This window comes from Phlebotomus papatasi, chromosome 2, assembly GCF_024763615.1.
Source record: "Phlebotomus papatasi isolate M1 chromosome 2, Ppap_2.1, whole genome shotgun sequence".
In the NCBI taxonomy this organism is placed as follows: Eukaryota; Metazoa; Arthropoda; class Insecta; order Diptera; family Psychodidae; genus Phlebotomus; species Phlebotomus papatasi.
This window is the reverse complement of record NC_077223.1, coordinates 60,076,799-60,104,512: the sequence shown is the minus strand read 5'-3', so window position 1 is coordinate 60,104,512 and position 27,714 is coordinate 60,076,799. Positions and strand designations below refer to the sequence as shown.

Here is a 27,714-nt window from a genome sequence, read left to right as displayed (position 1 = left end):
AGAGTTCAGATTTAAAGATATTGAGAAAATTAGGTTTGTAAATTTTAACATCTCTAGTGCACATTCATACGAACCTTACTACGAACTTCAAATTTGCTACAAATACCTTATATTTGCATTGAAATTGTGGGATTAGCAATTTATTAATAGTGATAACAAAATTATTACAGTCAATTATTTTGGAAGATATAAGTTTGCAAACTTTTCGGTTTTAATTGTTATACTCCAAGTTCTGAAAGTATATAATCTTTATATTCTTTATTCTTATACATGTGAAGGTTCTTTTTTAGTGTAACCTACATCAAAAGCATTAAAAAATTCATCTCAAAAATGGTGTGGAGGCAAAAATAAGCAAACCAAACAGAAAGCTTGAGAATTTTGTTTTCAATAACAACACTAGAAGTAGTAGCTTTCTGGAATTACGATGTTTTAATAATATATGGCATTTTTGAGAAACATTTCCTAAATGTTCCTGTAAAACGCTCTACAGATTCCAAGTTATGACTCAAAGTAGCAATTTTCACTCAATATAATATTCTTTTCTAAAAATCTGAACTTTAGTTCAGATTTTACTAAAGGTTTACTAAAGGTTTTGCGTTTTAAACTACGGATGAGATCACGTTATTATTGTAGATAAATTTTTAAATATGAATTTAATACAAAAAACATTATGAGAAATTGAAGAAATTTCTTGAATAGAAAAAGTGTTTACGAACTTTAACAATTCCGAATACATTCCTAATAATTTTCCCGAGGTCCAATTATTATAAATCTTATCTAAAATTAATTTTCACTATTCGTGAATTGAATTTAAAAAAAAGTGCCACAGCTGAAAAATGCAGACACTAATTTTATTTATCTAGTATTCTGATTGGTTTTTTTCTGTTTTTTTTGCAGTTTTGTAGTTTTCGACGTGGTCTCAACTGTAGCCGCTTTCAATAAACAGCATCCGTAGAATTCAGCCACAAGCCACGAACTTCGAACGAAATTCCTCTGAATTTTGGAGGATTGAGAGCAAGATTCTGTGTCTTTTCCGTTGAATTTGAAACAGAGAAAGACCATTCTGAGCCTCTCAATTGCTGTATAGTTGCTAGAAACACAAGAAACTGTGCGAAAGCGGCAACTTTGAGGATCTATAAATCATTCTACACATCAATAATTTAGTAGAAACTAGAAGGAGGACCGTTTGTCAAAAGATATATAACCATGGCTCAACGAACTCTTGTTCACAAGCAATTTAATTCACCGATTGGCCTCTACTCCGATCGAAATGTCCAGGAAACTCTCGACAGGGAGCTGAGGACGCTTTCTAGTGGAGCTGTTGGGTAAGTTTATTTTGCATCAATTATAAAAGAAAACTGCAAAAATTTTGCTCAACAGAAAGAATGTTAGTGAAAAATACAATTAAAGCAATAAATTTTATCCGCACGATAAATTGTAGGAGTTCTCTAAAGAACAATTAAAAATTGTATTTCCATGGAAAACTTTATCTATTTCCATTTTTGCGACGACGGCAGGTGTAATGAGATGAATGCGCTTGGTGGATTTAATTTTTCTGCTCGGGATAATTATTTGAAAAATATACGTTTGAGAAGAAGTTCTGACTTTATAATTATTATTACTTGCAAAATTTATCAACTATCGGAATCTCCGTATTTGAACGAGTTTCGTCAAGCAGTAAGCTATTATGATTACATTTCTATCTCATTAGGATTATGCTAATTCAGGTGAATCGTGCATAAGCTCAACACACCTTGAGAACCTCATTAACATAGTTATGCATGAATTCTTCATATTAATAATAATAATAGTGGGTTTTTGGCTCAACGCCCTGAAAAATATTACAAAGTATTGCCCGAAAAATATTGCAAGAGAAAAGCAATAAAGAGGGTTTTTTATGTCTTCAAATTATTCTCGAATTTTCTATTAAATTTTTACTAAATTTTATAAATTTTCTTACCAATTGCCGCTCAATCTGCCATATAAATGACCTTCATATGCCAAAAAAAAAACGGTTCTGCGAGCAGGAGATTAAATTAAAACAAATTTGACGGTTAAATTTCATTTGTCAGATACCATTCCCCTCACAAGTAATAATTTCCACGTGAATTGATGGGTTTACTGGGGTCCGGGGAAGGCTAAAACCATTGGCTAGTAATTTCTGTTTGGGTATTTTAAGTGGCCTGCCCCGAGAGGCGATTAATATCAATTCGACCCTGGTGAAAGCTTCAGTTACCCTTCTAGGCCACGGTTTACCCAGCTAAGCTCAAACCCCATCCCATTCTGCACAAGACAAATTATGAGGGTGCTGGATGGGAAATATGGTTAGTATTCATCTTGTGGCCTCTGCTTGTCGCGCAAAAATGTGTCATCAGCTCATGTTTCACGTACTTCGCATCCCTCTCCTTTTCATCTCCAACATCATGACGCCAATGTGACGTTAAACACTTACATTTCCGCAATGAAATTCTCTACAATAAGGTTTTTTTTTATTATTGTAGAAATGAAGTTTAAAAAAAATATGTATATAATAAGAGGCATATCTAATTATTCTCTAATTTATTAATGCTTTTTAATATTAAATTTACTACTGTCACATAAGGAGCTACGAGGGTCACTGTAAACTGAAAAAAATATTTCCTTGATATTTTTTATCTTGATAATAATTTAAAAAAAAATCATTCGAACTGGTGAGCATGGAAATGTACAACATTTAACCATGTTTTCTGAAATTTTCATTTCAAAATTTCAAAAATTCAGTTTTGGAAACGGGTTTTGAAAAAAAAAAACTTTTCAAATAAAAACAAAATATTTAGGGTAAGTGTACCAATTCCGGCCAGCTTGCAATTTCGGCCACATTTTTTGTTCATCAAATTTCCATGAATTGTAAGTTTTTGCATAGAGATTATACAATGCAGAAAATAAGAAAAAAATGTCTCTTCGACGAACAAGATGATCTGAAAAAGACGTTGGAAGAATTCCGGAAGGACAAGGAACTATGAGAATGAAGATGGCCAGAATAAGCCACCAACGCTATGTATACATTTTTATTAATTTTAAAATGTATTAAGAATGATTTTAAAGAAAATAAAGACGATAAATTGTCTACAAGGTTCCGAGCAATACTCCTTAAAAAAAGTAGCAAAAATATTCAATTTTTATTAAAAAATATAACATTTAAAGCTTAAGACGTTGGCGCTTGCATGCAACTATGCCGAAATTTGGCACACTTACCCTACGGCTTTCTGATGAAAAATTTAGAAAATATTGTTGAAATGCTGTACTTTTATGCTTTAGTTTAAATAAAAATAAAAATTCATTATGTTGTGAATAAAACAAATTCGAAAAATAGTCGTTTCTAATCTTTTTGTCCTACGTAACTCCTTAAGAAACTCTGACTTTATTTCATTCCGTTTATTTTTTACTCGACAATAGAGTGAAATAGTTTTAGGCATGTATAACTTTTAAAAACGTAAAATTTTGATAAAACATTAATACATAATAGCCAATATCCAAGTGAAACTAGCTAAATAACTGGAATTAATTAGTTTCAATAAAGTTAATTTAAGTTTGGCAAATAGATATAAAAATAAAAACTTAAGCTATTTGTAACTTCCCAAAAAACTGGAAAAACGAAATTGAGTCACATTATAATATAATTTAGTGGCAGATTTTCCGGTATTCACCAGTAATTTGTTCGTTTCAAATTAAAAGACTTCGAATATTTGCCAGAGCTTTCGACCATTGTTAGGTCTTCTTCATCGAATTGAGAATTTTATTTGTTTAGATTAGTCTAAAATTGACACAAAAATTCCAAATAAACGTCAAAGTGATAAAGTCTAGCGTAGGCAGACGAAAAACGAAGTTTAAACTGTAAAACGGCTTAGACACTAAATCTACCAAGACCCGGTCAAATTGGCCGGTTCAAAGCTTTTTAAAATTAACACATATTTTAACGGTACAATGTCGCTATCAAACTTTATGAATTTCACAAAAAAATGTATGTAATATATTTTTCAGTGTTTCAATTTATTTTTTTTCATCTTTTCCAAGAAAAAATTGTTAAGTATCTTGCCCTATCGCGATCTGTCATTTGACCGAGCGCTCTAGGAAAAACGACCAAAAACGGTCGGTAGGTTTAGTGTTAATTGGACAAGTAGGAGATTTTAGAAAATTGTCAGAAAAATACTGAAGAAGATCCACACCTGGAATCAAAGGCTTTGGCAAAAATTTAAAGTCTTTTAATTTGAAAAGAAAGAATTTTCTAGCGATTACCGGAACAGCTGCGACTAAATAGAACTCCGCCAGATACATAACCCAAGAAAATGTAATTTGGCTTCGTATTTAGTTTGAGAAGCTAAATTCACAAAAAATCAATTTATTAAAACTTCCCCCTATATAATATAATTCGCTTTATTTCGAATTTCACTAAATTCAAAGACATTGACTTCCGATCCCAGGCAGACATTTCATCCTTAGATACCTTTAACAGGAAAAAGTACCATTTTGAATTTTACAGGGTTGAAGTTCAACCCCTCTAGACGGCATAATTTTCATTCGATACACTTAAATCTGATTTTTTTTATAAGGTTTTGAAATTCCAACCCGACTGCATTAGTTTCGATTGGTAATCAATCAAAAAATACTGGTACAGTAGACTCTCACTAATTCGGCTCTTTTAAGATCGTATTTTTTAATTCGGGCAGTAGTTAAATTTGGAAAAAGTTTGTTGACATTTTCCAGGTTTGATTCTGATTATCGAATGAAGCAAATATGCTTAAATTTGCTACGGTTTGCCTTAGTTGTGACATGATTTTGCATTTTTGAGAGGTTTCATGAGATTTATAATAAATATGAGTACGTAAACTTAGTGTGACTATGCAAATGAACAAAAGATCGTTTCATTTCAAACAGCATGACGACCAAATTTCTCTCTAATTCGAATGATATTTCGGTCCCAAATGCCCGAATTTGAGAGAGTCTATTGTAACTGATTTTTTTTGAAAATTTTGTTTTCTACTCTTTTTTTTATTATTTTCAATTTTGGAATGTTTAGTTATTTAAAAATCGATTTCTTTTAAAGTATTTGTAAATCTGTATGTACCTAAAACCATGAGCAAATAGATTTCACGGACAGTCATGTGTTGTGAGTTTGAGAATACCGCAAAACAGCGACACTTTTTGCTATCTCTTTTTAACGCCTGATCCTTGGTGTCCTGATGATCAAGTTTCTTCATAGTAGACTCAACTAATTTATATCATTTTACGGAAGCTCCTAAAGCAAGTGACATCTGGATACTTAATAAATTGGCAAACTGTCATAATGACACCTGTTAAAACGTCAATTTAAATTTTTGAATTGCAAAGCCTCTTTTTACGTCTTCAACATCTCTCTTTTTGTTCTCAATTACTGATGCTCATTTCGTTTCTACTGATTAATAACCTCCCATGCCATAGCATTTCCTGAACTGAAGTCGTACATGGAATAAGAAAAAGATGAAATTTCCAGCAGTTACAGTGTGAAAATTAGATAACTTCCAAATTTGCGTCTCACACAGAAAATTCCACTTCATGCCTTCGCTCATTTTGGCACGTGAGCTTTCGTGCTGTGAAAATGAAATTATGCCCTAAGAAGAAAAAGGCTGTTGTGTAAGGAGGAAATGTGGGTATAAAAGAACGCACAAACGGGAAGAGTAAAGTTGATAAAAATTGCAACAATTATTGGCAATCAAGTTGAGAAAATTGAGAATTTGGTGCCAGCGAAATCGAGGAAAACCACATTTCCATTTAAATTTTGCAATTTAATTAAAAATTAAACATTTTGCTCTAACACATAAATCGGATTATCGGTTCAGTAGTGTTCAATTATTGCTGAATAAATTGATGATTGCCACATCAACCGCACGGTTTAAAATACACCTCTTTCCCAGAAATCCAAACAGCTTTTCTCCCTGGATTTTGTGGATGGAAAGTGGAAAACCAAATCACATACATATATGTCCTCATGCATTGTTGAAAAAATCACCATCGCAATTACTTGTCGAATAATTCCACATAGAACATTTTTAATGGAGCCAGATTAGTAAAAATCAATTTAATCCAAAGTTGAGTATTACTTGGCACAAATTTGCTGAATTTTCCAATAATTAAAACCATTAATACCTCTGATGAAGCTTTAGAAACAAGTTTAAGTGATTTTGAATTTGTTTATTCCTCATAAAAAAATATTTTTCTCTTATTCTTGATCTAATTATTTTTGTCAAAAAAATTGTGTTTTAAATAGAATTATTAACAGAACTTAGATATTTTTTGTTTGCTGTCTTAAAACTTCAAAGACGCTTTTTTGCTTCGCATTTTCTTGCAGACGATCATCATAAGAGATTGTGGCTTGATCTCCGATTAATTTATTAATAGTCGGCTTGACATGCTAAGTACCGTTTACTCAAATACAAATTCCCTTCACATATTTTATTGTAACTAACACAAATTTATAGCAACATTGTTGAAAAGAGATGCATTAAATCTAGAAGATCTTAAGGAAGACAATATTCTTTACAGTGAGCTAATTCAAAATGGGAGAAAGACCATTCATTTTAAGACTAAAAAATATGATTACGGTTGTTTCCTGGATTTGGAAAAATTATTATTAATAATCGTATGGGAATACTTTTTTTTATTAGAATGTAATCATGTTATACTTGCTGTGGTATTCCGTGATGGAAGAATTCGCTAAGTCCATGTGTAGACCGCCCAGGAGCGCCTTCTCCGTACTCCGTAGTGTGGATACTTCTTCCATGCTCCCGGATTTGGCAGAGGTAGTTTCGATCTTGATTTTTGTTTCGGTTCAATTCCGAAAAAAAAATCAAGATCGAATTCAAGAAAATTTCAAGATTTTGCTATTCTGCAGTCAAGATCAAGATTTAAAATCTGTCAGAGATCTTGGAATTTTTATACCCGAGGAAATTTCGAAATTTGCGATTCTGGATTTCATATTTCAAGATTTCAAAATGTAAGTTCTTTTTGTTTTTTAAAATATTGCAATACAATAAACCAAGATTTTCACAATTTGAAGAGTTTCGCACGGAAATCTCTCACAATGAGGAATATTAAGTATGGGTGCCGCACGCTCTGACTGGCACTCCAATAAAGTAGGGGATAACACGGTACCTTCGGACAACTCAAATTTTTCCTATGTTCTTCATGGATTTTACAGACAGCTCTTTTTGGAAATATGAAGCATTGGATCAGCTATTTAAATCTAATATTAAAAATCGGCTTTAAAACACATTGAAAAAAAACTAATTGTGCGAAGCTTCAGTCGGCCGAAGGTAGCGCTCTTTCGCTTAATATCTTCTTGGAAATACATACCAAGTTCAAACACTCACAATATGATCATTATTGAAAACTTCAAGCCTGTGCCTATAATTGATTTCTCAGCAAAAGCTATACAAGCAGACTGACAGCTGTATAATCTAGTTTTTTTTTGAGGTTTTTATTATCTTTTTCTTAATCTATAACGCCCATTCCTTGCTCTCTGCAATTTCGGTTTTTTTCTGTGATTTCTATTTTTTGTTAGATGTAAGAATCTCATCTAAAATGCCTGAGGGTGAAATTATTGAATTAAACACCCATGATTCAGCCGTGCGTGAAAAGAAAGCTCTCCCGTATTTTTTTGGCGTGTCATATTACGTGAGTTAGTTTTCTCGAAATGATATGTAAATTGTGTTAAGGAAGAGAGAATTTGAGCGTAGAAAAAATCCCCCAGTCTTTAATCAATGCTTACCAGGTGAGACGGAAAAGTTTATTTGAGGAGAGGGGGGGGGGGGCGTATGGGGGCTGTGAAGCGAAAGTTGTCACCTGGAAAGTACCTCGTCATTCACACAAATTCACTTTTCCACAATGCTTGATTAACCGGAGTTTCCCTTTAATTAGTGCGCAAAATTCAGCACGACGACGGTGTTGTACGAAAGTTGATATTTCTCCAACATTGTTATAATCTTCCCCCAATTTCCTGCATCGACTTTCACATCCATCCCCATTTCTACTCCCCCCTTGGAGCTCCATTAGCTTTTCACCTCGCACTGTATGCACAGAATTAATGCAAAATTCCTCACAATGTGCATAAATGCGAGTAAATTGCGATGCGTATGACAAACAATGTGCCAAATTTGCTGTGGGTGTCTTGTGCCACTACTGTAGAGAATGAGTTCCACCCAGAAATTTTCCTACCCAAAATTCCATTGTTGAAAAGTTTAGGAAAACCATCAGAAAAAAAGAGGGAGGAACCTACAGAAATGGAAAATATTTTGTGTATGGGATTGAAGGGGCAGTGAGGCTCAAGTCCTCATTAATAGACTCTGCAGTTTTTCCACATTCCACTTTTCTGAGACACTTCAATTAAATGACCCAGAATATTTCTGCGAAAATTACACTAAGAATTTTAATGAATTTCTCATCTAAATTTTTTACCAAGGAATAATTTCACATGCAGAGGAAAAACTCATCAAAATACTACATCATTATTTTACTAGCATATTGTGCATATTGATGCTCTACTAGAGAATCTTCTTTGTGCAGACCTTTTGAATAAACTTTCATTATTTCTGAATTAATTTTCCTTTGAAGTGAAAGTTTTTACAAACTTCATGTTCGAATGTCAGTCAATAAAATTCTAAAAGTGTGCTAGAACATTTTTTTGCATTTCTGATATAGTGAACCTCGCTCGACTCAGTATTTAAAGGCAGGCGAATTCAATAAGACTGGTGTAGTTTATATTAAAATTAACATGAAACATTTTGGGAAGATATCAGGTTAAAAAAAAATCACAAGTAGTTAGAAAGTCGTGATTAAAAGGTTCCACAGTTTGGAACATAATAGTTTGGACCTAATTATATCATGATAAGATTCAGCTTCACTTGAAAATAAGAGAAAAAATCCTAATTTCAAAGAAGCCCTAATTCAAATGTACCCCAATTTCCCCTACTTTGAAATATACATATAATTTGATTTAAAACAAAAATTGGCAAGTTACTGAACAATTATGAAATAACACTATATTCAATGTTATTTTAGCTCTATTCACTACATAAAATATTTAATTCCCTTCACGTTTCCTAATCAGTTAGAGATTTGTAAGCATTTACATTTACAGTGTTTAAAGCCTAAGCCATGGGGCTAACATATTTTATGAAATTAAAAATTTCATTAGATATATGATTAGGTGTGATAGGTAATACTTAACCCCGAAAAATTTGTGAATAATAACTTATAGAGTTCAAAAAGTTCTTGCATGTGACAAAACCACTGAAATTGTCTTTTAAAATTCTGTGAAGAAGTAAAATCAATTTTTTGTTGTATAAATAAATTCTGAACAAAGTTTTTTTGCAAACTTTCTTCAAAATTTTGAACTTTTTTTCAAATATTTGATAAGACATATAAGAAAATTCAGTAAAAAACAATAATTGGGAATTTATTTTTAAGTTTAACTTGAATTTGAGAAAAGTTCGATGATTTTATTGAAGTCGATGAGAATTTGATGTTGAATATGATCCTATGTTATGTACATATTAATCAACAACGACTTTCGGAAAATGTTTATTATGGTTTGTTCTTCCATATGAATAAATCATAAACTTTTCGATATTTAGAGAGAAGCTGCGTCAGAACTATTCTCTTTGATGTTAAGTTAGATGAATTAAAATTGCAGAAAATTTATCAAACATCCGTTTTGTGTTATGCAAAATCTCATATTGAATTTCTTCAAGTTTTCAATTGAATTTAAAACTTTTCTTCAGAAATTCTTCTGTTTAACTTCACAGTGAGATGAATTTATTTTTAAACAAAGTTCAACTACTGCAACAAATTAATTTTTCCTAAAACCATTGGACTTTAAATACTTGTAGGAAATACAATAAATTTAGTGCAACCACATCGTTCTTGCATTTTAATCAGTTTAATTGATTTCAGTGACAGTAAATTACACGTCGCGCGCATTCGACTACGTCTTTGTGACTATTTAATTTATGGGAATGAATTGTTAATTCATGAGAATTCCATTTAAACTGCTAATATTATTTTATAAAATCAAGCAATTGTGTTCTATAGAAATAAGATTTCCATTTTCCATTAAGTTCTTCCTCAATATATTTCGTGCTAATTCATTTGATTTTCTTTTCAGTATGATTCTATAAAAGCAAAATGAATTGGTTTTCAAAATGCCATTGCTTCAGATTTTATCATAGTAATTTGGTTAAAAAGTCATTAATTCGATGAGGCATTAATAGAACACTTTGAAATTGATATAAGATACATTTTAACTTTATCATTAATTCTTTGTAATTAAACACGTAAGTTACATGTTCCCCAGGAACAATTGTAACACAATGTTTTCCTTGTTCAAATGACTTGAGGGGGGGGAGTAAAGCATCCATGCTGAATAATACATGAAAAGCTCACACTTTAGGGGCTTCTTTCTCACAGAAAATTGTCTTCTACCAAGATGAATAATGTGTGGCGCAATTTAATTAATTTTGAATCATGTTCCACCTTTTCTTCTTTGTTTTCTTTGTTGAACATGTGACTAATCGCTCTTGAAATGCTGAAGAATACTCACACGGGATTCTTTGAATGTGAGTATTTTGGTGTATTTTTGCTCTCAAAATCTCCTTCACCTATAATTAGCTGGGAAATTCATCATGTTAAAGTGAAGAAAAGATAATCATTGAGATTGCTCTCAGTTAGAGAAAATACAGAAGGTGCAATTTGCAGAGTGGAGTCACGTAAGCACTCCTGAATGAACGATAAATTACACGTTCTTTTATCTTCTTTTGAAAGTTGATGGAAAAGCTTGATGAATTTCCCTCAGATCTATCAAAGTTTTTCCTAAAAGTAACTAGTAGTAATGAAATAGGAGCAAGCATTCATATTTCTTAATTTCAAAACATAAAATCCTATTCCGTACATAATCTCAAAAATGAATCTGAACATTTTTCGAAATTTTCATTCACTTTTTTTATTAAATTCACCTTTTTAGAACTTCCTTTTAAAAACTATAACTTCACGGTAGTCAGAATATAGTTCTTGATAAATTTATCTCACTCAGATCAAAAGCCAAAGTGATTTACCATCAATTCTTTTTTCGTAATGGATATGAAAAATATTTTAAAGGTATGATAAAGCATCCCAGGCTACCGACATGCTCGAAATCGTGACTCGGATGCTATACTTCGAAATTGTATTTTCGCAGTATTTATCGTCCGATTTGAACTCATACATTAAATCACTCTAAAGATCACCCAATCGATTTATTAACGATTCATTACAGCTCATACCTAACTGCTTGCAACCAGTTCAGATTCATCAGAAATTCCAAGACATTCAAAAGAGGAACTTAGGCCTTCGCAAGGGGCTTTCTAGACATGCATTATTATTTTTTCTTGTACGGGATGAAGTTGTCAGTCCCATGCCCGTGGAATCAAGTGCAGTGAAGCTCACTGGATGCAACCCGAACACCTTTAACACCAGAAAAATTCCTGGTGACCTAAAGGAGATTCGAATTCGAACCCGGGACACTTGCATCATAGAGCGAGTGCTCTACCACTTGATCCATTGAGTGCCCCAATGATTGAATGACCCGTCTAACCATTTGATCCGTGTATCCACCTAGTTGTTATCAGACCTAGAGGCTAAACGATTAGAGATAGCAATTTAGGACCCTAAAATAAATTCTCGAGAACCCCGTAAATAACTCTAAAATAGGTCATACCATTTTATTATTATATTTTTTTGGATATACGTTCTAGGTATAATTTTCTTACGTAGATATTACGATCCTATACATAAAAGAGATAGCAAAGGGTTCCAGCTTAGCGGAGTGCTTGAATTCAAGAGAAAAAGCTCTCCGAATAATATCTTCTCGCATGCTTTTTAGAAGCATACCGGTTTCATACTGATTCAATAATCAAAGATTGCTTAAGAAAGCCACATTTTGGAACATCTTAGCATGACTAACATACAGAAGGACAAATAAAAAAGTAAATCCGAGAGTACTATATCATTTACGGGTACTTTACCAATTCATTACCGATTAAGTCCGATGCAGCTGGGTTCAAAATTTCAAAATCTTTTAAAAAATCCAATTATTGTGCGAACTAGTTGCAAAATAGGCTCTCCATGATGGTTTAACATTGAACTTCGAAAATTCGACATTCAAATGATTTCGAACATACATGTCTAAGGACGAAATATTCGGCTTGACTACCTATAAAACATTATTTGGAAAAAAATTCTAGGAGCTGTTATCGAAATAAACCAAAAACCAAGATTTCGGAGGGGAAGAAGTGAGTAAGGGGAAAAAAAGACTGTCCTGGATAATATTGACTTTAAAAGTGGGTAGTCATTAAAGAACAAAAGGCGATATCTCTTACCGTTCGGCCTCTAGACGTGTCACATATTAACAGAAGAGTGGATTATGTCCTTAGGGTGTCCGTGGTGCAATTGGTAAGAGCGTTCGGGTCTTGGGCGGTGTGATCCTCGCCCGGCTCGACACTCGTAGTTCTGAGTTCGAGTCCCGTCCGGTTCAAATGATTAAAGCGTCTGAATGGGCATTTTTCACGAAACATTGCTATCTCTTTGAGTACGCACAGTAATTCGTTGAATCATATCTAAATATCTTATCTTAAATATCTTATATCTAAACTGAATGAGACCATATTTGGGTTCGTTGGAAAGGTCTTGAGTTCTTTGACGAGATTGAACCGGTTTCAATTGGTATAAACCAGTAATGAACTAATAGCATTTTCTTATCTGAAATTCAATTGTACTACTCCTGAACTATATTAGGCCTTTTTCTCAGAAATTCATGAATTAGCTACACTGTGAAGAAAACGGGGTGCGATTAACTGTTTTTCCTCATAATTTTAACATTAGGTGTAAAAATATATCAACATTTTTTAGTGTTAATTTTACACCTTTTTAAGGGTAAAATTAACATGAAAAAGGATAAATTTAACCCCTAAAAAGCATAATATTACACTGATTCGGATCAATACTGCAGAATAAAATAAACATTTCCGGAATGTTATTTTAACTTTTTCGGATTTCTCTCAGTATATGAACCTGTAAACCTAAAAATTACACATTGGAAAACCTTTACGAAATCCTAGAACTCGTAAATACTATATTCCCATGAATTAGGTCCCTAAAGAACTAAAATAATATTGGTAAATAATGTGAGACAACTTTTGGGGTATAACATCTGAATCATAAATTCAAGCATTTCCCAAATATGGGACGCTCTGCCACCCGTTTTTGGTTTTGGTTTACAAAATATCACTTTCTGCAGAATGTTGTGTTATTATTATAGCAAGATTTATTCAATTTCTCTTTTGAGAACATGTGGATACTGACAATTTGAGTTTTTGGATACCTGCCCTTGCATGTTTTATGTGAATATATGGTTGCCGGAAAAGCGAAATTTTACTACTTAGTAAATATACACTATGGGTGAATAATCTCTGAATTGAAGAGAACTTCCTTTGACCTCACTTTGTGGGTTATGAAGCGCCAATTGAGGTGTATTTTCCTGAGAATGATCATCTACCAGGGGAGAGTGTCATGAAATGAGAGTGAAAGAGAGTCAGAATCTCATGGCAAACATTTATAGCAAACGAAAAGTGCCACAGTCGCTTCCCTCGTCCGCTTTTAATCCTATGATTTTACATAATACCTTTCTCATGTGTAATGCCGTGAAAATACACCGAGGTGGAGGCAAAGTGATTCCAATTTTCCCAATGTGAGACACCGACGATGATGGAGCACATTTTGAGGATGAGAGCGGACCCCCTAACACACACGGAAAATTCTGGCCCCGTGAGAGTGAGTGTGGGGAAAACCTAATTTTGGGATCACTTGCTCTTTCGCCTGTTTATTTTCTCTATTTAAATTCACGAATCGCGAAAGTGATGTTGTTTAGTTTTATCGTGCCGTGCAAAAAAAATAGATGAAATATTCACGTTATCGGCATTTTTCAGCGAAATATTGTAATATATTGCGGGTTAAGACATTTTATTTGGGTTTGGGGATGAAAGGGCGGGAAAAATTATAAGGGTTGTGTAAGAGTTTCTCGCCCTTTCTGGTGTAATTTTAAATTATCAGAGGCTTTTTCAAAACTTTTTTTTTTTAATTATCATTTGGCCTAGATTTTATATACATTTTTTTTTGGGAATAGTAAAAAGTTCTCTGCATACAAATTAAATCATATAGTGTAAAGTTTTAATATACAACATGCAACAATTGATGATATTATTTATTAGTGTCGCAGTGCTTCAGTTTTCAATGAAAAATTCCTAGCAACATCTCTTTTACTCTCATGTGAATGTCCCCATGTGGGGCAGCCATTGAATGTGAAAGGAGAAATTGTGAAAGAGTGCTTTTTGGTTTACAAAATTTAAATAATGCTCTATATCATGTATATTTGCGTGCACCGTAAATTGGACAATTAATTTTGAATGTGAATAGAGTGGTGTTTAATTTTAAAGCTTTTGTGCAACACACAAAATATCGCATTATAAAATATAATTATAGTCAATGTGGGGACATGTGTTAATTTTATCAGTGCAATTTTTCATGTTTCCACAAGAGCCATTCATTTTTATTGTGTGAGAAGGGATGTCCCATTTCATATTCTTCATGTTTGATAATTTTCAAAATTACACTCTCTAAATAAAACGATGATAAGGAATCTTATTACAAAAAAATAAAAATAAATAAATAAAATAAAATAAGAGAATGAATTGGCTGCATTGTTCGGCAAAAGGCACAAAATTCTAATGATGTTGTTCTTATAAATTGACTTTTAAAAGATTCTTCCCGATAATTGATGAATATATTTGATTTATCGCTAAAATGGGACCTTTTTTTTCACTCCACCCACTAAAAATTTAACACTATTTTATTTTGTCGCCCCCACTTTGTCCTTCATTTATTTCTGTCTCCCATCTCCAACTCTCCGTCTAAAACATTCTTTTCTCTGTTAAATATCTCTCATCGTTCCTGAATAAAAATACACCGAACTCACCATAAACTCCATGGGGAATTTAATGTAAAAAGGAAAAGCGATAATTGAAAAAAAGGTGATTGTTTTACTTGATAATTTCTCTATTGGCGGCACAAATCGACCCAAAAGAACGTGCGAATCTACTCAACAATTTACACAGAAATCGAAGAACGACCAACTCATTATAAATGGCCACAGTGGCAAGATCCAGGTATTGGAAAATTTAATTCTATTCAAAGTGACTCTATTTGATTAAAAGCTCGCTCAATTGATTTTTTGCCGTTTTCCAAGCATTTAGATGTTTCATTATATAGGAAAAACAGGCAGTCACATTTCAATATCAGAGTTGAAATGGTGCGAAATTTAAGATAAAATTAACTGTATTATCCATTTCAATATTTAATCCCATTGAATATTTTAGTCCCAATGCTTTCTCTAAATAACTTTCAAAGCTTTAGAATTCTGAGAACTCAACAGAGATAAAATATTTTATGAGGTTAAATATTGAATCACGTGTGGATATAATACTTATTTTGCAAAAATAGAAATTTTAATGCAAAAAAGCAATACTTAAAAGAAGAACTTTCCGAGAAAAAGAATTGCCAATGAACTCATTTTAATTAAGAAAATAAAACTTTTTGGAACATTTTTTTTAAAAATCAATAAAATACTAGTTTATTATTATTATTATTAATTAATTCATATAATATTAAAAAAAAAGTATTTTTCCAAATGTCATTTTATGAGAAACTACAGCAGTTTTTTTACTTCATAACCTAATAATAAAAGTTTCGTAATTTTGATTCATATAGATGATTTATTTGTTAGTATTTCGTGCTTACAATTTATTTATTAAAATGATTTTTAACAAAATCTGGGACTATTTTCATAAGTATGATAGAATTTATCATATAACTTTAAAAAAGAACAATTTATTTATTTAAAAGCTTAACATAAAATTAATTTTTGTACTAGTTGGTAGTTATTTGAGATTCCCTAAAATCTCACCTTAATCCAAGATGAATCTCGATTTTAGAGGATATCGTTCAAATACTGCAGGAATACCCATAGATGACGAACAAGATATCCGCAAACCCTAGATTGTTCCGCTTCACCATCGATTGTACTTAAATATTTCTGACTTTATCTTTAGTTATTTTTATTAAAATCAAGTCACGTTTATTAAAAGAATTTATTTTTAACTTTATTGTCAATTTTAGTACTATTTTTCTTTGCTAAAATTATTATCAACTTTGAGGTGTAAATGGAAATTGTTATAAAATTCAATGTTGTTCTATTTATATCATTATATTTACTATAACTATCTTTCAATAATAATTCTCTTTGTGATATGTTTTAGTTTGACTAGATGAATATTTCATCTAAATACAAAAAAAGTTTTGAATAATGAAACACTGTGCGACACGTTGTGGGTGTCTTTGATGAGAGTGTCAAAACTTGTTAGAGGGTCATTTAAGGACCTCAAATCTGCAATCCGTTTGTCCGGGTCACCTCTAGATTTTTTTGAAAAAGCATATTTAGTTTTTTGATGTTTTATAAAATTCAAAAATTCATATCTCCGGTTCTAATTATCCGGTGGTAGTCACATAAAGCTAAACTGACGCGTAATTTCATCCTCTATAACTCTTGTGAACATATCAAGCATCTACGATGAAAATGAAGTATATTTTTTAAAGATTTTTTGAAAAAGGGCACCTAAAATGGTGCATTTTTCTGTGTTTTTTCCATCTTCTAGTAATTTTCCCACCTTAATAGAGCATTTTATATGTCAAATAACTATGCCTAAAAGTTAAAGAATTTAATATTCTTTCATTTTCTTTTGGTTTGAATTTTCTATCATAATTCGTTTATTCACAATAATTTTTTGAAAATAAAATGCATTGTTATAAAAATAAAATCTCTTATTATATATAATTATTTGGTATCTTTGTCTAACCTACTGAAGAGCATTCTCTTTTGCACTCTCACTTACACATTTCATACAAAAAAAGGCGAAATGAAAAAAAGAGACGTATTTAGAAATAGAGAGAGAAGAATAGCTGTTATGAGTGCCAAAAAACTATTCTTCTCTCTTTATTTCTATATACGTCTCTTTTTTTCATTTCGCCTCTTTTTATATGAAATGTGTAAGTGAGAGTGCAAAAGAGAATGCTCTTCAGTAGGTTAGACAAAGATACCAAATAATTATATATAATAAGAGATTTTATTTTTATAATAATGCATTTTATTTTCAATAAATTATTGTGAATAAACGAATTAGGATAGAGAATTTAAACCACAAAGATATGAAAGAATATTAAATTCTCTAAATTTTAGGCATAGTTATTTGACATATAAAATGCTCTATTAAGGTGGGAAAATTACTAGAAGATGGAAAAAACACAGAAAAATGCACCATTTTAGGTGTCCTTTTTCAAAAAATCTTTAAAAAATATACTTCATTTTCATCGTAGATGCTTGATATGTTCACAAGAGTTATAGAGGATGAAATTACGCGTCAGTTTAGCTTTATGTGACTACCACCGGATAATTAGAACCGGAGATATGAATTTTTGAATTTTATAAAACATCAAAAAACTAAATATGCTTTTTCAAAAAAATCTAGAGGTGACCCGGACAAACGGATTGCAGATTTGAGGTCCTTAAATGACCCTCTAACAAGTTTTGGCACTCTCGTCAAAGACACCCACAAAAAGGTAAATTTTGTCGCACCGTGAAATCAGTCTCTCAAAGTTAAAAGTTTAACAACTTTAAAGATTGGGGAAAATCGTTGAAACTTCGAAAACTATAATTTTCATTCATTAGGAATTTTAGAAGGCCCTTTTAAGAAAATGTACGATGCAGGATTAGAGAGTTATTAGCTATTAAAAATGATATGTAGAATATAAAAAAATGAGCACTGATAAAAATAAAAGGGTCAAATTGACTCCTTCGAAATCCTTTCGGGTAGTCATACAAATATAATCCACCCCTTCCTTTCAAATAGTTCATTTCATTTAAAGGATCAGATTATATTTTAACAAAAGTCTCAAATTTTGGTCCTTTTAAAGGTTCACTTCTAGGATTCTTTTCAAAAGAATCACCTGTTGAAAACCCTCAAAATACAAAAAAAAATTCTGGATTTTTTATTGTTTTTCTTTTCAATAAATTTCGGTTTCGCTGACTTTTTCTCTTCGATTTTCCCATATGATATCCCTATTGAAAGTGTCGTTCTTCTTCTTTCAAAAAGATCCTTACAAAGGATCACTCTGCCATTGCTAATAGAGATTTTGCACTACAAGGAAACGGTTTGGTTTCATTTTTCGGTGAAAGAGGATGAAGACCAATTTTAACAAATTCGACGGGATGTCGAATTTTCCGTCCGCCATTTTGAGTAAAATTTTTTACATGACTTCACGCGAGGCGATAAAAGAACAACACAATGTATCTTCATCACTGTCAGGTTATTTTTCCAAGTAATTGAAAGACTAAAGTTGCTAAAAATCCATTCCCGACAGCAATTCGGATAACAATTGCCTAGGAATAAATCATCTGAATTTCTAATCTAAATCTAAAAATCACTTAATTTGCTTATGATGTATAACCATGCTAAGGAATGGGTTCAATTCATATGGGGCGGGGCATGGTTTATTTTTAGGTGGTTGAATTTTTCAACTCCTATACCTTGAATTACTTTCAAAACTTTGTGGTTTTCTAGTGACGACTAAATCACAAAAAATAATCAATTTATATAATATCTCTTACAAAAGAGGACGAAAAACTCAACATTTATAAGTGGAGTTTATTTAGTACGTGAAATGGTCCGTCTAAAACCAAAATTATTTATTCTAACCTTAAACAGATTTAATATAGGGGGGACTGGGGTACTTTTAGCTAGCAAATGAGGCTTTTTTTTCGCGCATGATTTGTGAAAAAATGATAAGGTTTGCCTAATATTTTTATGCTTCATAAGTAGTATTAGGTTATTGGCTATATGAAACAGTGTAGTTCAAAGCTCTAAAATCCTTGCCTTTTTCTAGAGAGGATAATGAAAATAGTATGACACATTGGCTACACGTGCCCCGGTCTGGGCAGATATAGCCATTTTTGGGGTACTAATTGCCACCAGTTTTCCAGACGAAATTTCAAATTGAAGATACCAAATATGTTTTATTTGATACACTGAAGCCCACTGATGCTAAACATCTCATTTAAACCCAAAGAAAAAGGCTTTAGCCGACTTTTTTATGACATTTTTGTAATTGTGGAAAAATTGATGTAAACATCCTGAAAAAATCTATTTCACAAATTGCTCATCCGAATGGCAATATCGCTTGGAATATCAATAGTACTTTTTCATCTAACAATTATCCAGGTATTAGTGAAAAATCATCAATAGTTTTATCCCGTCACGGAAGAGTGACTACATCTGCCCCGAGGGCTGTTCAGTGTGTATCATTTTATACAAAAAAGTAGATAATTATTGTCCAACTGAAAAATATCTCTTAATTAACTTTATTAAATCAGAAACAAAGTAAAACTATGAGATTTTGACTAACAACTTAGAAAACGAAATGCTGGGCCATAAACTGTAACATCAAAACTACAATTTTATACCCATTTTATAAAAATGCTTCTAAATTGTAGGATAACAGGATAAGACTTACAAATATTTCTGGGAATATGGGGATGTGTTTCTGCTTTCATTAAAAAATACTTTACTCAATGTACATTTTAAGGAAAACGAGAAATATCCACTGTCTACTTCTACCCCTGGCTAATTGTACCCCGGTCTCCACTACCCAAAACAAATTTTAAAAAAATATGCTTATATTTTTACTATTCTATTTTGATCTTAATCTATTCTATGGGTGATTGAAAACCCTTTTAAATCTATCAGGATGATGAAATGTTGCCACAACTCCTCTCTCTAATCGCTGCAATTTCCTCCATTTCGCTTTCCCATCGACTTGAAGAGTCTCTCAAGGCACATTAGTAACCACTTAGTGTTTAAATATCGGTCATTTATGCGTCTATTGTCCGGGTAGGCCCCCTCCTAAATGTTGTATGGTGTCGAAAAGCCATTGAAGGTTGCGTTTGGGGTGGTTTGGGGGGGCAACCATTTGGAAGTAAATCAGATTTATCACAGCAAGATGAATCCGTGTATTTTGTTGCTCTTCACATCCGACGGATGGTGAATGGCTTTCATTTCAAACCATTTGAATCTCCTTCCCAAGCAATGGCCTGAAAGGGGAGCCTCCCATTGCCGCCACAAGCAGACGATTCAGCAATTTTTATGAATCTTTCGTGTTCTCGTTTTTGTCCACTTTTGCATACGATATATCGAACCCATACCATGTATACCATGGGTATTCGTGAGAATATAGGATAGGGTTTCCCAGTCAGGAAAAAAAAGCTCTCCCCGGCTCAGAATGTCTGATGGTGGGTGCGTGCATAAATATACAAATGGTTGAATCGTGATAAACTTGTACTTCTCGTCGAGAGAAGGAAGGTTTGGTGAAGTGAGGGGGGGAGGGAGGGGGTAAATCACGAAAAGATCTCCGGCACAAGATATGGTATAAAACCTCACGAAAAATCCTTTAGTGAGGAATTTTTCACAAACATTCACCCTGTGTATTCAGCGCTAAGCTTTTGCCGCTTTTGCTATGTATTGATCACCTACATTCGTGGTTTTCGATGCTTTTCTTTTATTGTATTTTTTTTAGATAGATATTTTCACAACATACAATGAAAATATAGTTCGGATTAGACTGATTTCATTTTGAATAGATTTTATTGTTCTAACTCCACAGAAAGAACAATACGTACTATTACGTTGACTTTTTGACACCTCGGTATTTTCGCCTTTTTACCCTCCAGGGATTAGTTTTTATCATTATCGGCGAATGAAATGATTAAAAAAACGGGCTTTTTGTCATCCGTTCGCCTGATCGAGAATAGAACTTGAGGCTGAACGGTTAGATTAGAAATGGAAACTTTTAACCCTTTAAGGACGATTGGAACACCGGTGTCCCATAAAGAAAATAATTTTTCCTGACTATCTAAAGTTTTTTTCCTTATGTCTGCACATAATTGTAAAGTGGAAGGTTGAAGGAATCTAGGATATTTGTTCAAGTCTCTAGCTATTTGCTATGTAGTAAATATTTAAGCTAAAAAATAGCGAATTTTTATATTCTCAAATTCATAATTGATTTTATTTAATTTTTATACTTCCAATTTTTTTAACCAAAACGCTTTTGGCAATAAAAACTACAACACTCATACGTAATATTTTTCATTAAATCGAAAAATATTATTCATTGGTATTGTTAGAAAAATTACTTAAATTTTTGGGCTATTTTTGTCCCTATCGTTCATAGAGCCACAAAATACACCGAATCAGACTCTGTTAGACTTTCCAAGGTTAGGTGTAAGACTATCATTGACTATGTTTCTAAGTTTAATTTTTATTGTTGATTTTCAGTCCGTAAAAAGTGTCTCGTCGTTAAAGGGTTAAGAGATTCACCCATAAGTCAATATTCATATCCTTATGGAACTGATGAGCCACCGCTAACCTAGAGGGTACTCCGAATGATGCCACCTTGCGTAAAAGGGTATTTTTTCAATATTACGATATATTCGAATTTTGAAATAAATGCAACAATCACTATTGCATATATTTCATAATTTGAAAAAATCGTATGTATATTGAAGAAAATACCGTTTTGTTCAAGGTGGCATTCAAATGGGGTAGTGGCATCATTCGGGGTATCCACCCTAGCATACAATAGTTTAAAATTATTCATATTTTTGAAACATTATTAAAATGGTGTTTTAAAGAAACGTGGTCAGAGAAAATGATTTTTTGGATTACTGGTGACCCATCGGGTGTATTTAATGGGTTAAAAGGGTTAAATAAACTTATTAATCTAGGTAAAAGTGCGAAACTAATTTTGGTATAAAATATAATCCGAGCCAAATTTTGAGCATTCCGAAAAACAGGGACTTTTTCCTATTACTTTTACCTCAAATTTGAGATCAATGAACTTTATATTGCATTCGTTTGTTATGTTATTTGTTGACATGTTCTGAAACTCAAGAGTTCGATAATATGATTTGATTACATCGTTAATTAACGATTAATTTAAAAACAAATATTTGAAATATAGTTGAATTTTTATACATATGTTTTTCGAAATGGAAAAGCTTTTTCATGTTGTTTCTATGTAAAGATTTTCAATCGTTTTTATATAAAAGCAGTCAGTAAAGCTTGATTAAAGCAGAAGAATAGAGGAAGAAATTCATATTAATCATATTTGTTGTGACAAATATCAAATTTATGGACTTTAAAATCTTTTCGAGAGAATCATCAATTTTATTTACGAATTTTTCCGACTTTCTCCGGATTTCTAAGGATTTTTGTATTTCCCCATCTGCTTTTTCTTCTCTTCGTAAAATCAATATATAGGATTGTGATTCAGTGAAGAAAAAAATCTTCGTAGAAAACACCTCAATGGTTGTGCAAATTGTGATTAGCTGCGAGGTGACTTCCACTTTGTCTGTGGCGGAAGAGGAAGCATATTTCGGAGGATTTGGTGATGGTGAGGCCTAGGGTAGATGTTATAATAAGGGATAATGGGTGGAATCTGTGGTGAAATTTGTGTGGCCAGTAATCCTAAGCATGGGTAAAAACACAAAATGAGCCCAGGCATCTTCAGCGAAAATCCGGGAATAAATGAGAAAATTATGCTTAGCGAGAAATAGCGATGGAAGAGACCAACAAAGAGAGTACCAAGAGTCATCATCGACTTGTGCACGATTAGATTTTCATGATGTCGCCCGAGACACTGTCTATATATAATCCCAAGGACGGTAATTTATTTGATAAATGATGAAATCTGCTGTGGACTATGTTTTTCCGAATTTACCCACACTCTGCATCTTCAACCATCTTCATGACACTGCTGATGCCATGGGGATGGGATAAAAAGCAGATATTCTGTATATCCCTTTTCTCTATCAGTGCAAATTTGCGGTGAAACATTGAATTATGGAGATTTCCCAAAGTGCCAAATGCCACAAATGTGTGCAAACTAATTAAATTCGTTGTGAAATTTTCAATGGTAGAAAATCATAAGCCAATTTTCTCTTTCTGTTGTTAATTTATTGCATCTGCTAACTTTGTAGAAAACTCCCAGTTCGAAAAACGCGTAGTTTAGAGTAAATTATTTAAATGTGATAATGGATTTTGCAACACGACGAAGGAAAATTAAGCGCTAATGAAGAAAGTTTTTTTTCCAGGAAACTTTTTGGAATTAGAGTATATGGGGGAATAGATTGAAAATTAAAGATTCAGTATACAAATATTTTATAAAATTATGTGTTAAATGGGTCTCGGTCAAAGTCCCATAAGCCAAAACTCCGAAAGCCAAAATCCTAAATTGGTAAAAGTGACATGAGTTACTACGTGATTGAGGATTTTGGTTTTTGGGATTACGGTTGTAGTCGATGTTAAAACATATAAAAGCGGAGAGACTGTTACCAATTTATTTTCCGTTTTGAAATAACAGACACTGAAATTGGAATTTTTTTCGCAGGTTCTAATAAGTGAATCTTTTGCTATTGTGTCTTAATCTTAGGATTCAAATAGGTTCAGGCTGATCTTGGGGAATATTTAGCATGTAAAATTTGGCAGTCAAGTGTTATCCCAAACTGTATAACTTATATAATGAGGACTTAGGATTGATTGTCCTTTGCTTATTTTTTTATCTAACCTTCTTTCAAATTGTGTAGAATAAATATTATCGAGCATCAGCCTGAGTTTAATTTCAAAAAAAATCTCATCAAAATGAAGCATTTTGGCCCGATTTACGTAAAAATTACTTGTTTTGATGAAAATGTCTCATAATGTTTTGAGCTCTTTACTTAGTACGTCTCTTCAAAAATCATATTTTATTTGTAGGTTAAAAAACTTGGAACTATGCAAAAAACATGATTCTTGACATAACAAGTATTCAATCAGCTATCAAAAGGAATGACAAAGCGTCCCAGCATTTCGGAATGCTCGAACTTGTAACTTACATATACTATTCCTTAAAAAATAATGCTACATATTTTATCTCACTTCGGTATTATGTATACTTAGGGATCTTAGTGGTGCAATAGGCAAGACCGTTGGGTCTTGGGCGGACGAGATCTCTGACTCGACTCTCACAGTGGTGAATTCGAGTCCGGCCTTGTGCAAATAACTGAATGTCTAGAAAAAGACATTTTCAATGCGATAAAATAAATAAGACTTAAAAATGCATCGCCTATGCTCAAAAATAACTTCAGGAGCACGGAAGAAGTATTCACTACGGGGAAAGCATTCCTGGGCGATCTACGATAAGTAGATTCTTTCAATACGAGCACTTTGTAATGATTGCATTAATACAAAATAAAGTGTCTCGATACGATTAATAATAATAATAACTTTTATGAATAAAGACACTACGTTTTATATATATATTTTTTTTAGTTTTTTGAGTTCGGAGATTACTGATTTATAAACTTTGAAACGACTTTAGGCTTGTCAGAAATTCCAAGGCCTTCCCAAAAGTAACCAAACTTGCCCAGCAAATACATAAAAATGCCCTCTAAATTTAAATTTTTCAATCTTGAAAAATCTTAAGAATGATATAGGCACACTTTGATTAGATTAAATGTTCATCTGAATATTTACCTGAATATATCCTATATATATCCTAAATATATATATATATATATATATATATATATCCTTTATATATATATATATATATATCCTATATATATCCTATATATCCTAAAACAAATATTCAAATACGAAAACATTCATATCAAATCGATCTGGATAATAAGTTCATCAGTTTACAGTCGATTTGAGCCGATTTATATTTAAAAAATTTTGAAAAGATCGAAAAAGATTTTTTAAGTTCCTGATTAATTCTTAAACAATTCAAATTTTGTAATTTCTTTTTATTATACGGAATCGGAGTTTACATCCATGTTTATAAAAATTTATCAATCTCAATCTTTAATCTATAAATCGATACGAAACTAAGTAAAATTATAGTTCAATTCTTTTCTGGGCGGTACTCAATGGGATGTGGCTGTGCCATTTGAAAGAAATTGCCTATAGAATTATTTATCCAACTGAAAAAGATTATCATATTTATTTGCAGAATCGACTTTGAGAACAACCCGAGCGCCAGCAAACCAGCTAATTTAGCTAATTCAGCTGTACTGAGGATGTTAGAAGAAGAAGAGGAAGAACAGCGCCGATCAGGAAGTAATCCTGGTGAGTTTCTTTAACAATAGTTGCAGCTTGTCGTGCTTTCTAGCTTTTTATGCACATTCGCTGGTATTCGAGGATATGGTATCAAGTTTTATTGATGAGGATTCCTATAGCGGAAAAGTTTGTATTTGGTGTCCCATATCTGTTGGTCGAAATCACTGGGATTACGCATTAATAGCTTTACCCACGGAAAATGTTTGGCAGACTGTGAGAGGCGCAGTCGATCGAGATATCGGGAAATTGATCGTGACACGGTGCTCCGCATAAATCGTCATCGCCCGCGGCGCCAATTCAGCTGGCCACCGAAGTCCCGTACTCAGTCGGCTGATGGGGTGCCAAGGGGGAGTGCAAAGGGGGAACGTCGAGATTTGTCCCTCGACTCGAAACTGTCGAATGTGAGGGACTGCACCGTGGGGGCGACATTTGCAGAGGATTTAAGTGCTCTCCAGCAGCGTGGGGAGTTGGCACAGCAGCAGCGTGTTCGCCGAAAAGGCGCCTCGTGCCTCCCGCCGCCAAAACCACGACGCTCAAATCGCGACACTGGCCAGGGCTCCAATGGGCTGGACGCCAGCCATCAAGCGCAATGGCATCGAAATAGCAGCACAAAGAGCCAGCATATAAATAGGTGGGACATGGTGGATGAGTTAGAACCGACCGAGCGGTGAATATCTGGTGCTTTATCTCTCCAGTGCAATAAGTATTAACGAGTTCAAAAAACTGATATACAAATGCATAAAAATCAAAACATCTTGTAGTACCACAATGCTTAAGCCAAATGATTAACAGAGGAAAGCCTTGGCAGACCTCTAATGGGAAGAGCCCAATACTTCGAAATTTAAAAGAGTTGATTTTTAGTTCATAATGAAAATATTACTGAAAGTAACAGTAATTAAAATTTAAAACAATTAGTAAAGGGGTATTCAAAATCACTCACTAAAATACATTAATTTGTTTTTCACGATGCAATACAAAATCAAGAAAATAATTAACAATTAAATAATCGAAACATCATAGAGTATAATTCAGAACCTTTTTCAAATGGTATTTTTTTTTATTGAAATTTAACAATGCACTGTGAATGAATTATCGTTTTGTCTAGTAGATCACAAATAAAGATAATGAGATTTTTCTAGAGAATTAAAAATTTAATGCTATGTTTTGTTAATGAAAAAGTCCCTACTGTGTGGAAAATTGTTATTTGTAGCAGGTTCTGAATTAGTATTTGCAATCATAACATAGTCAGGAATTTGACATAGTCGAAAATTCTTAATTCCAGTCGATACGCTTGAACTCATCAACCCTAATCCACAATCCTCTTTAATTAAATTAAAGAATGTTCAAAAAACTTCCAATAATATCATGTAATACTTGGTTCATATCGAAAACAGCTCCAATGATTCCTTTATTCGTTCTCGAAAATGACCTAAAAAGGTGTCTAGACGAGAATTTTCGTCCATATATTATCTGATTTATCTGATTTTTTAATGTAAAATATTGGAAGCACATATGGATTAATGTTGCATCATTTTACAAAAAGTAAAAGTACTGAAATACAAAATGCTTTACAACATTTTAACTTAAGTTTGTCTTCTGGTAGATTCCTGTTCGAATCGGTAAAAACACGGTATGTAGCCTAAAACTGTATCAAAAGATAATGATTTCCACAAAGCTGGGACTGGGACGCCAAAAAGATATTTTTAAGAAAATTGTAAAATTGCTTCCAATCTGCAGAGGTTTTTTGTTATTTTCCATACATTAATTTTGCAAAGAGAATTTTATTCGCTGTTTAAAAGACGGCGGAAAAGCTGAAATCGAGACTAACTAAATGGATAAAATAAATACCATATACTTATTGCAGATTTTTGCCACTTTTGATCCCGTACTTTCAAGAAAAGTGAATTCTAAAGAGGGAAAAATTTTCGAAAAATACAAAAATGAACGATTAATTCGGGTTCAATAGATCCAAGTTTTCCGGAAACACTCAATAATGTATAAAATTTGAATAATAACTCGACAAAAATTGTTATCGCTTTTATGGTTTCTAAAAATTTTTTTGTCAAAATGAAGCATTTTGAAGAAATCGCGTAAAAACTCTTCATTTTTATCATATTTCTCACAATGTGTGAAGACTGTCAAGGCAATAAGGTGTATCAAATTTCAATATTTCAAGTTTCTAATTTGGCATTTTCTTTAAGCATTTGGCATGATGATCATCTATTGTAAAAATCTGAAATATCTACCTTATTTAGATTTTCTGCGCATTGTGAGAAATTTTTGTCTAATGGCCTCTACACACTAGTGAGATTTATGTCCATATTGAACAGTTTTTCCTACACAAGCGTAT

At 32.6% G+C, this 27,714-nt stretch overlaps 1 protein-coding gene across 4 annotated transcripts in view; it reads left to right on the top strand.

Annotated features, from left to right (window-relative positions):
- Positions 1-27,714, top strand: part of LOC129801938 (uncharacterized) — a 108,293-nt gene that overhangs the window by 37,844 nt on the left and 42,735 nt on the right. Inside the window, exons 1-4 of one of the 4 annotated variants that reach the window (XM_055847427.1) lie at positions 14,522-14,588; positions 15,109-15,266; positions 25,258-25,373; positions 25,575-25,995. In XM_055847427.1, the coding sequence (XP_055703402.1) occupies positions 15,244-15,266; positions 25,258-25,373; positions 25,575-25,995 (560 nt within the window). In that variant the 5' untranslated portion in view covers positions 14,522-14,588; positions 15,109-15,243. Of the gene's footprint in view, positions 1-897; positions 1,326-13,816; positions 13,876-14,521; positions 14,589-15,108; positions 15,267-22,565; positions 22,657-25,257; positions 25,374-25,574; positions 25,996-27,714 lie in introns of those variants that run through there. The other 3 variants (XM_055847426.1, XM_055847430.1, XM_055847429.1) reach the window with 3 other exon arrangements.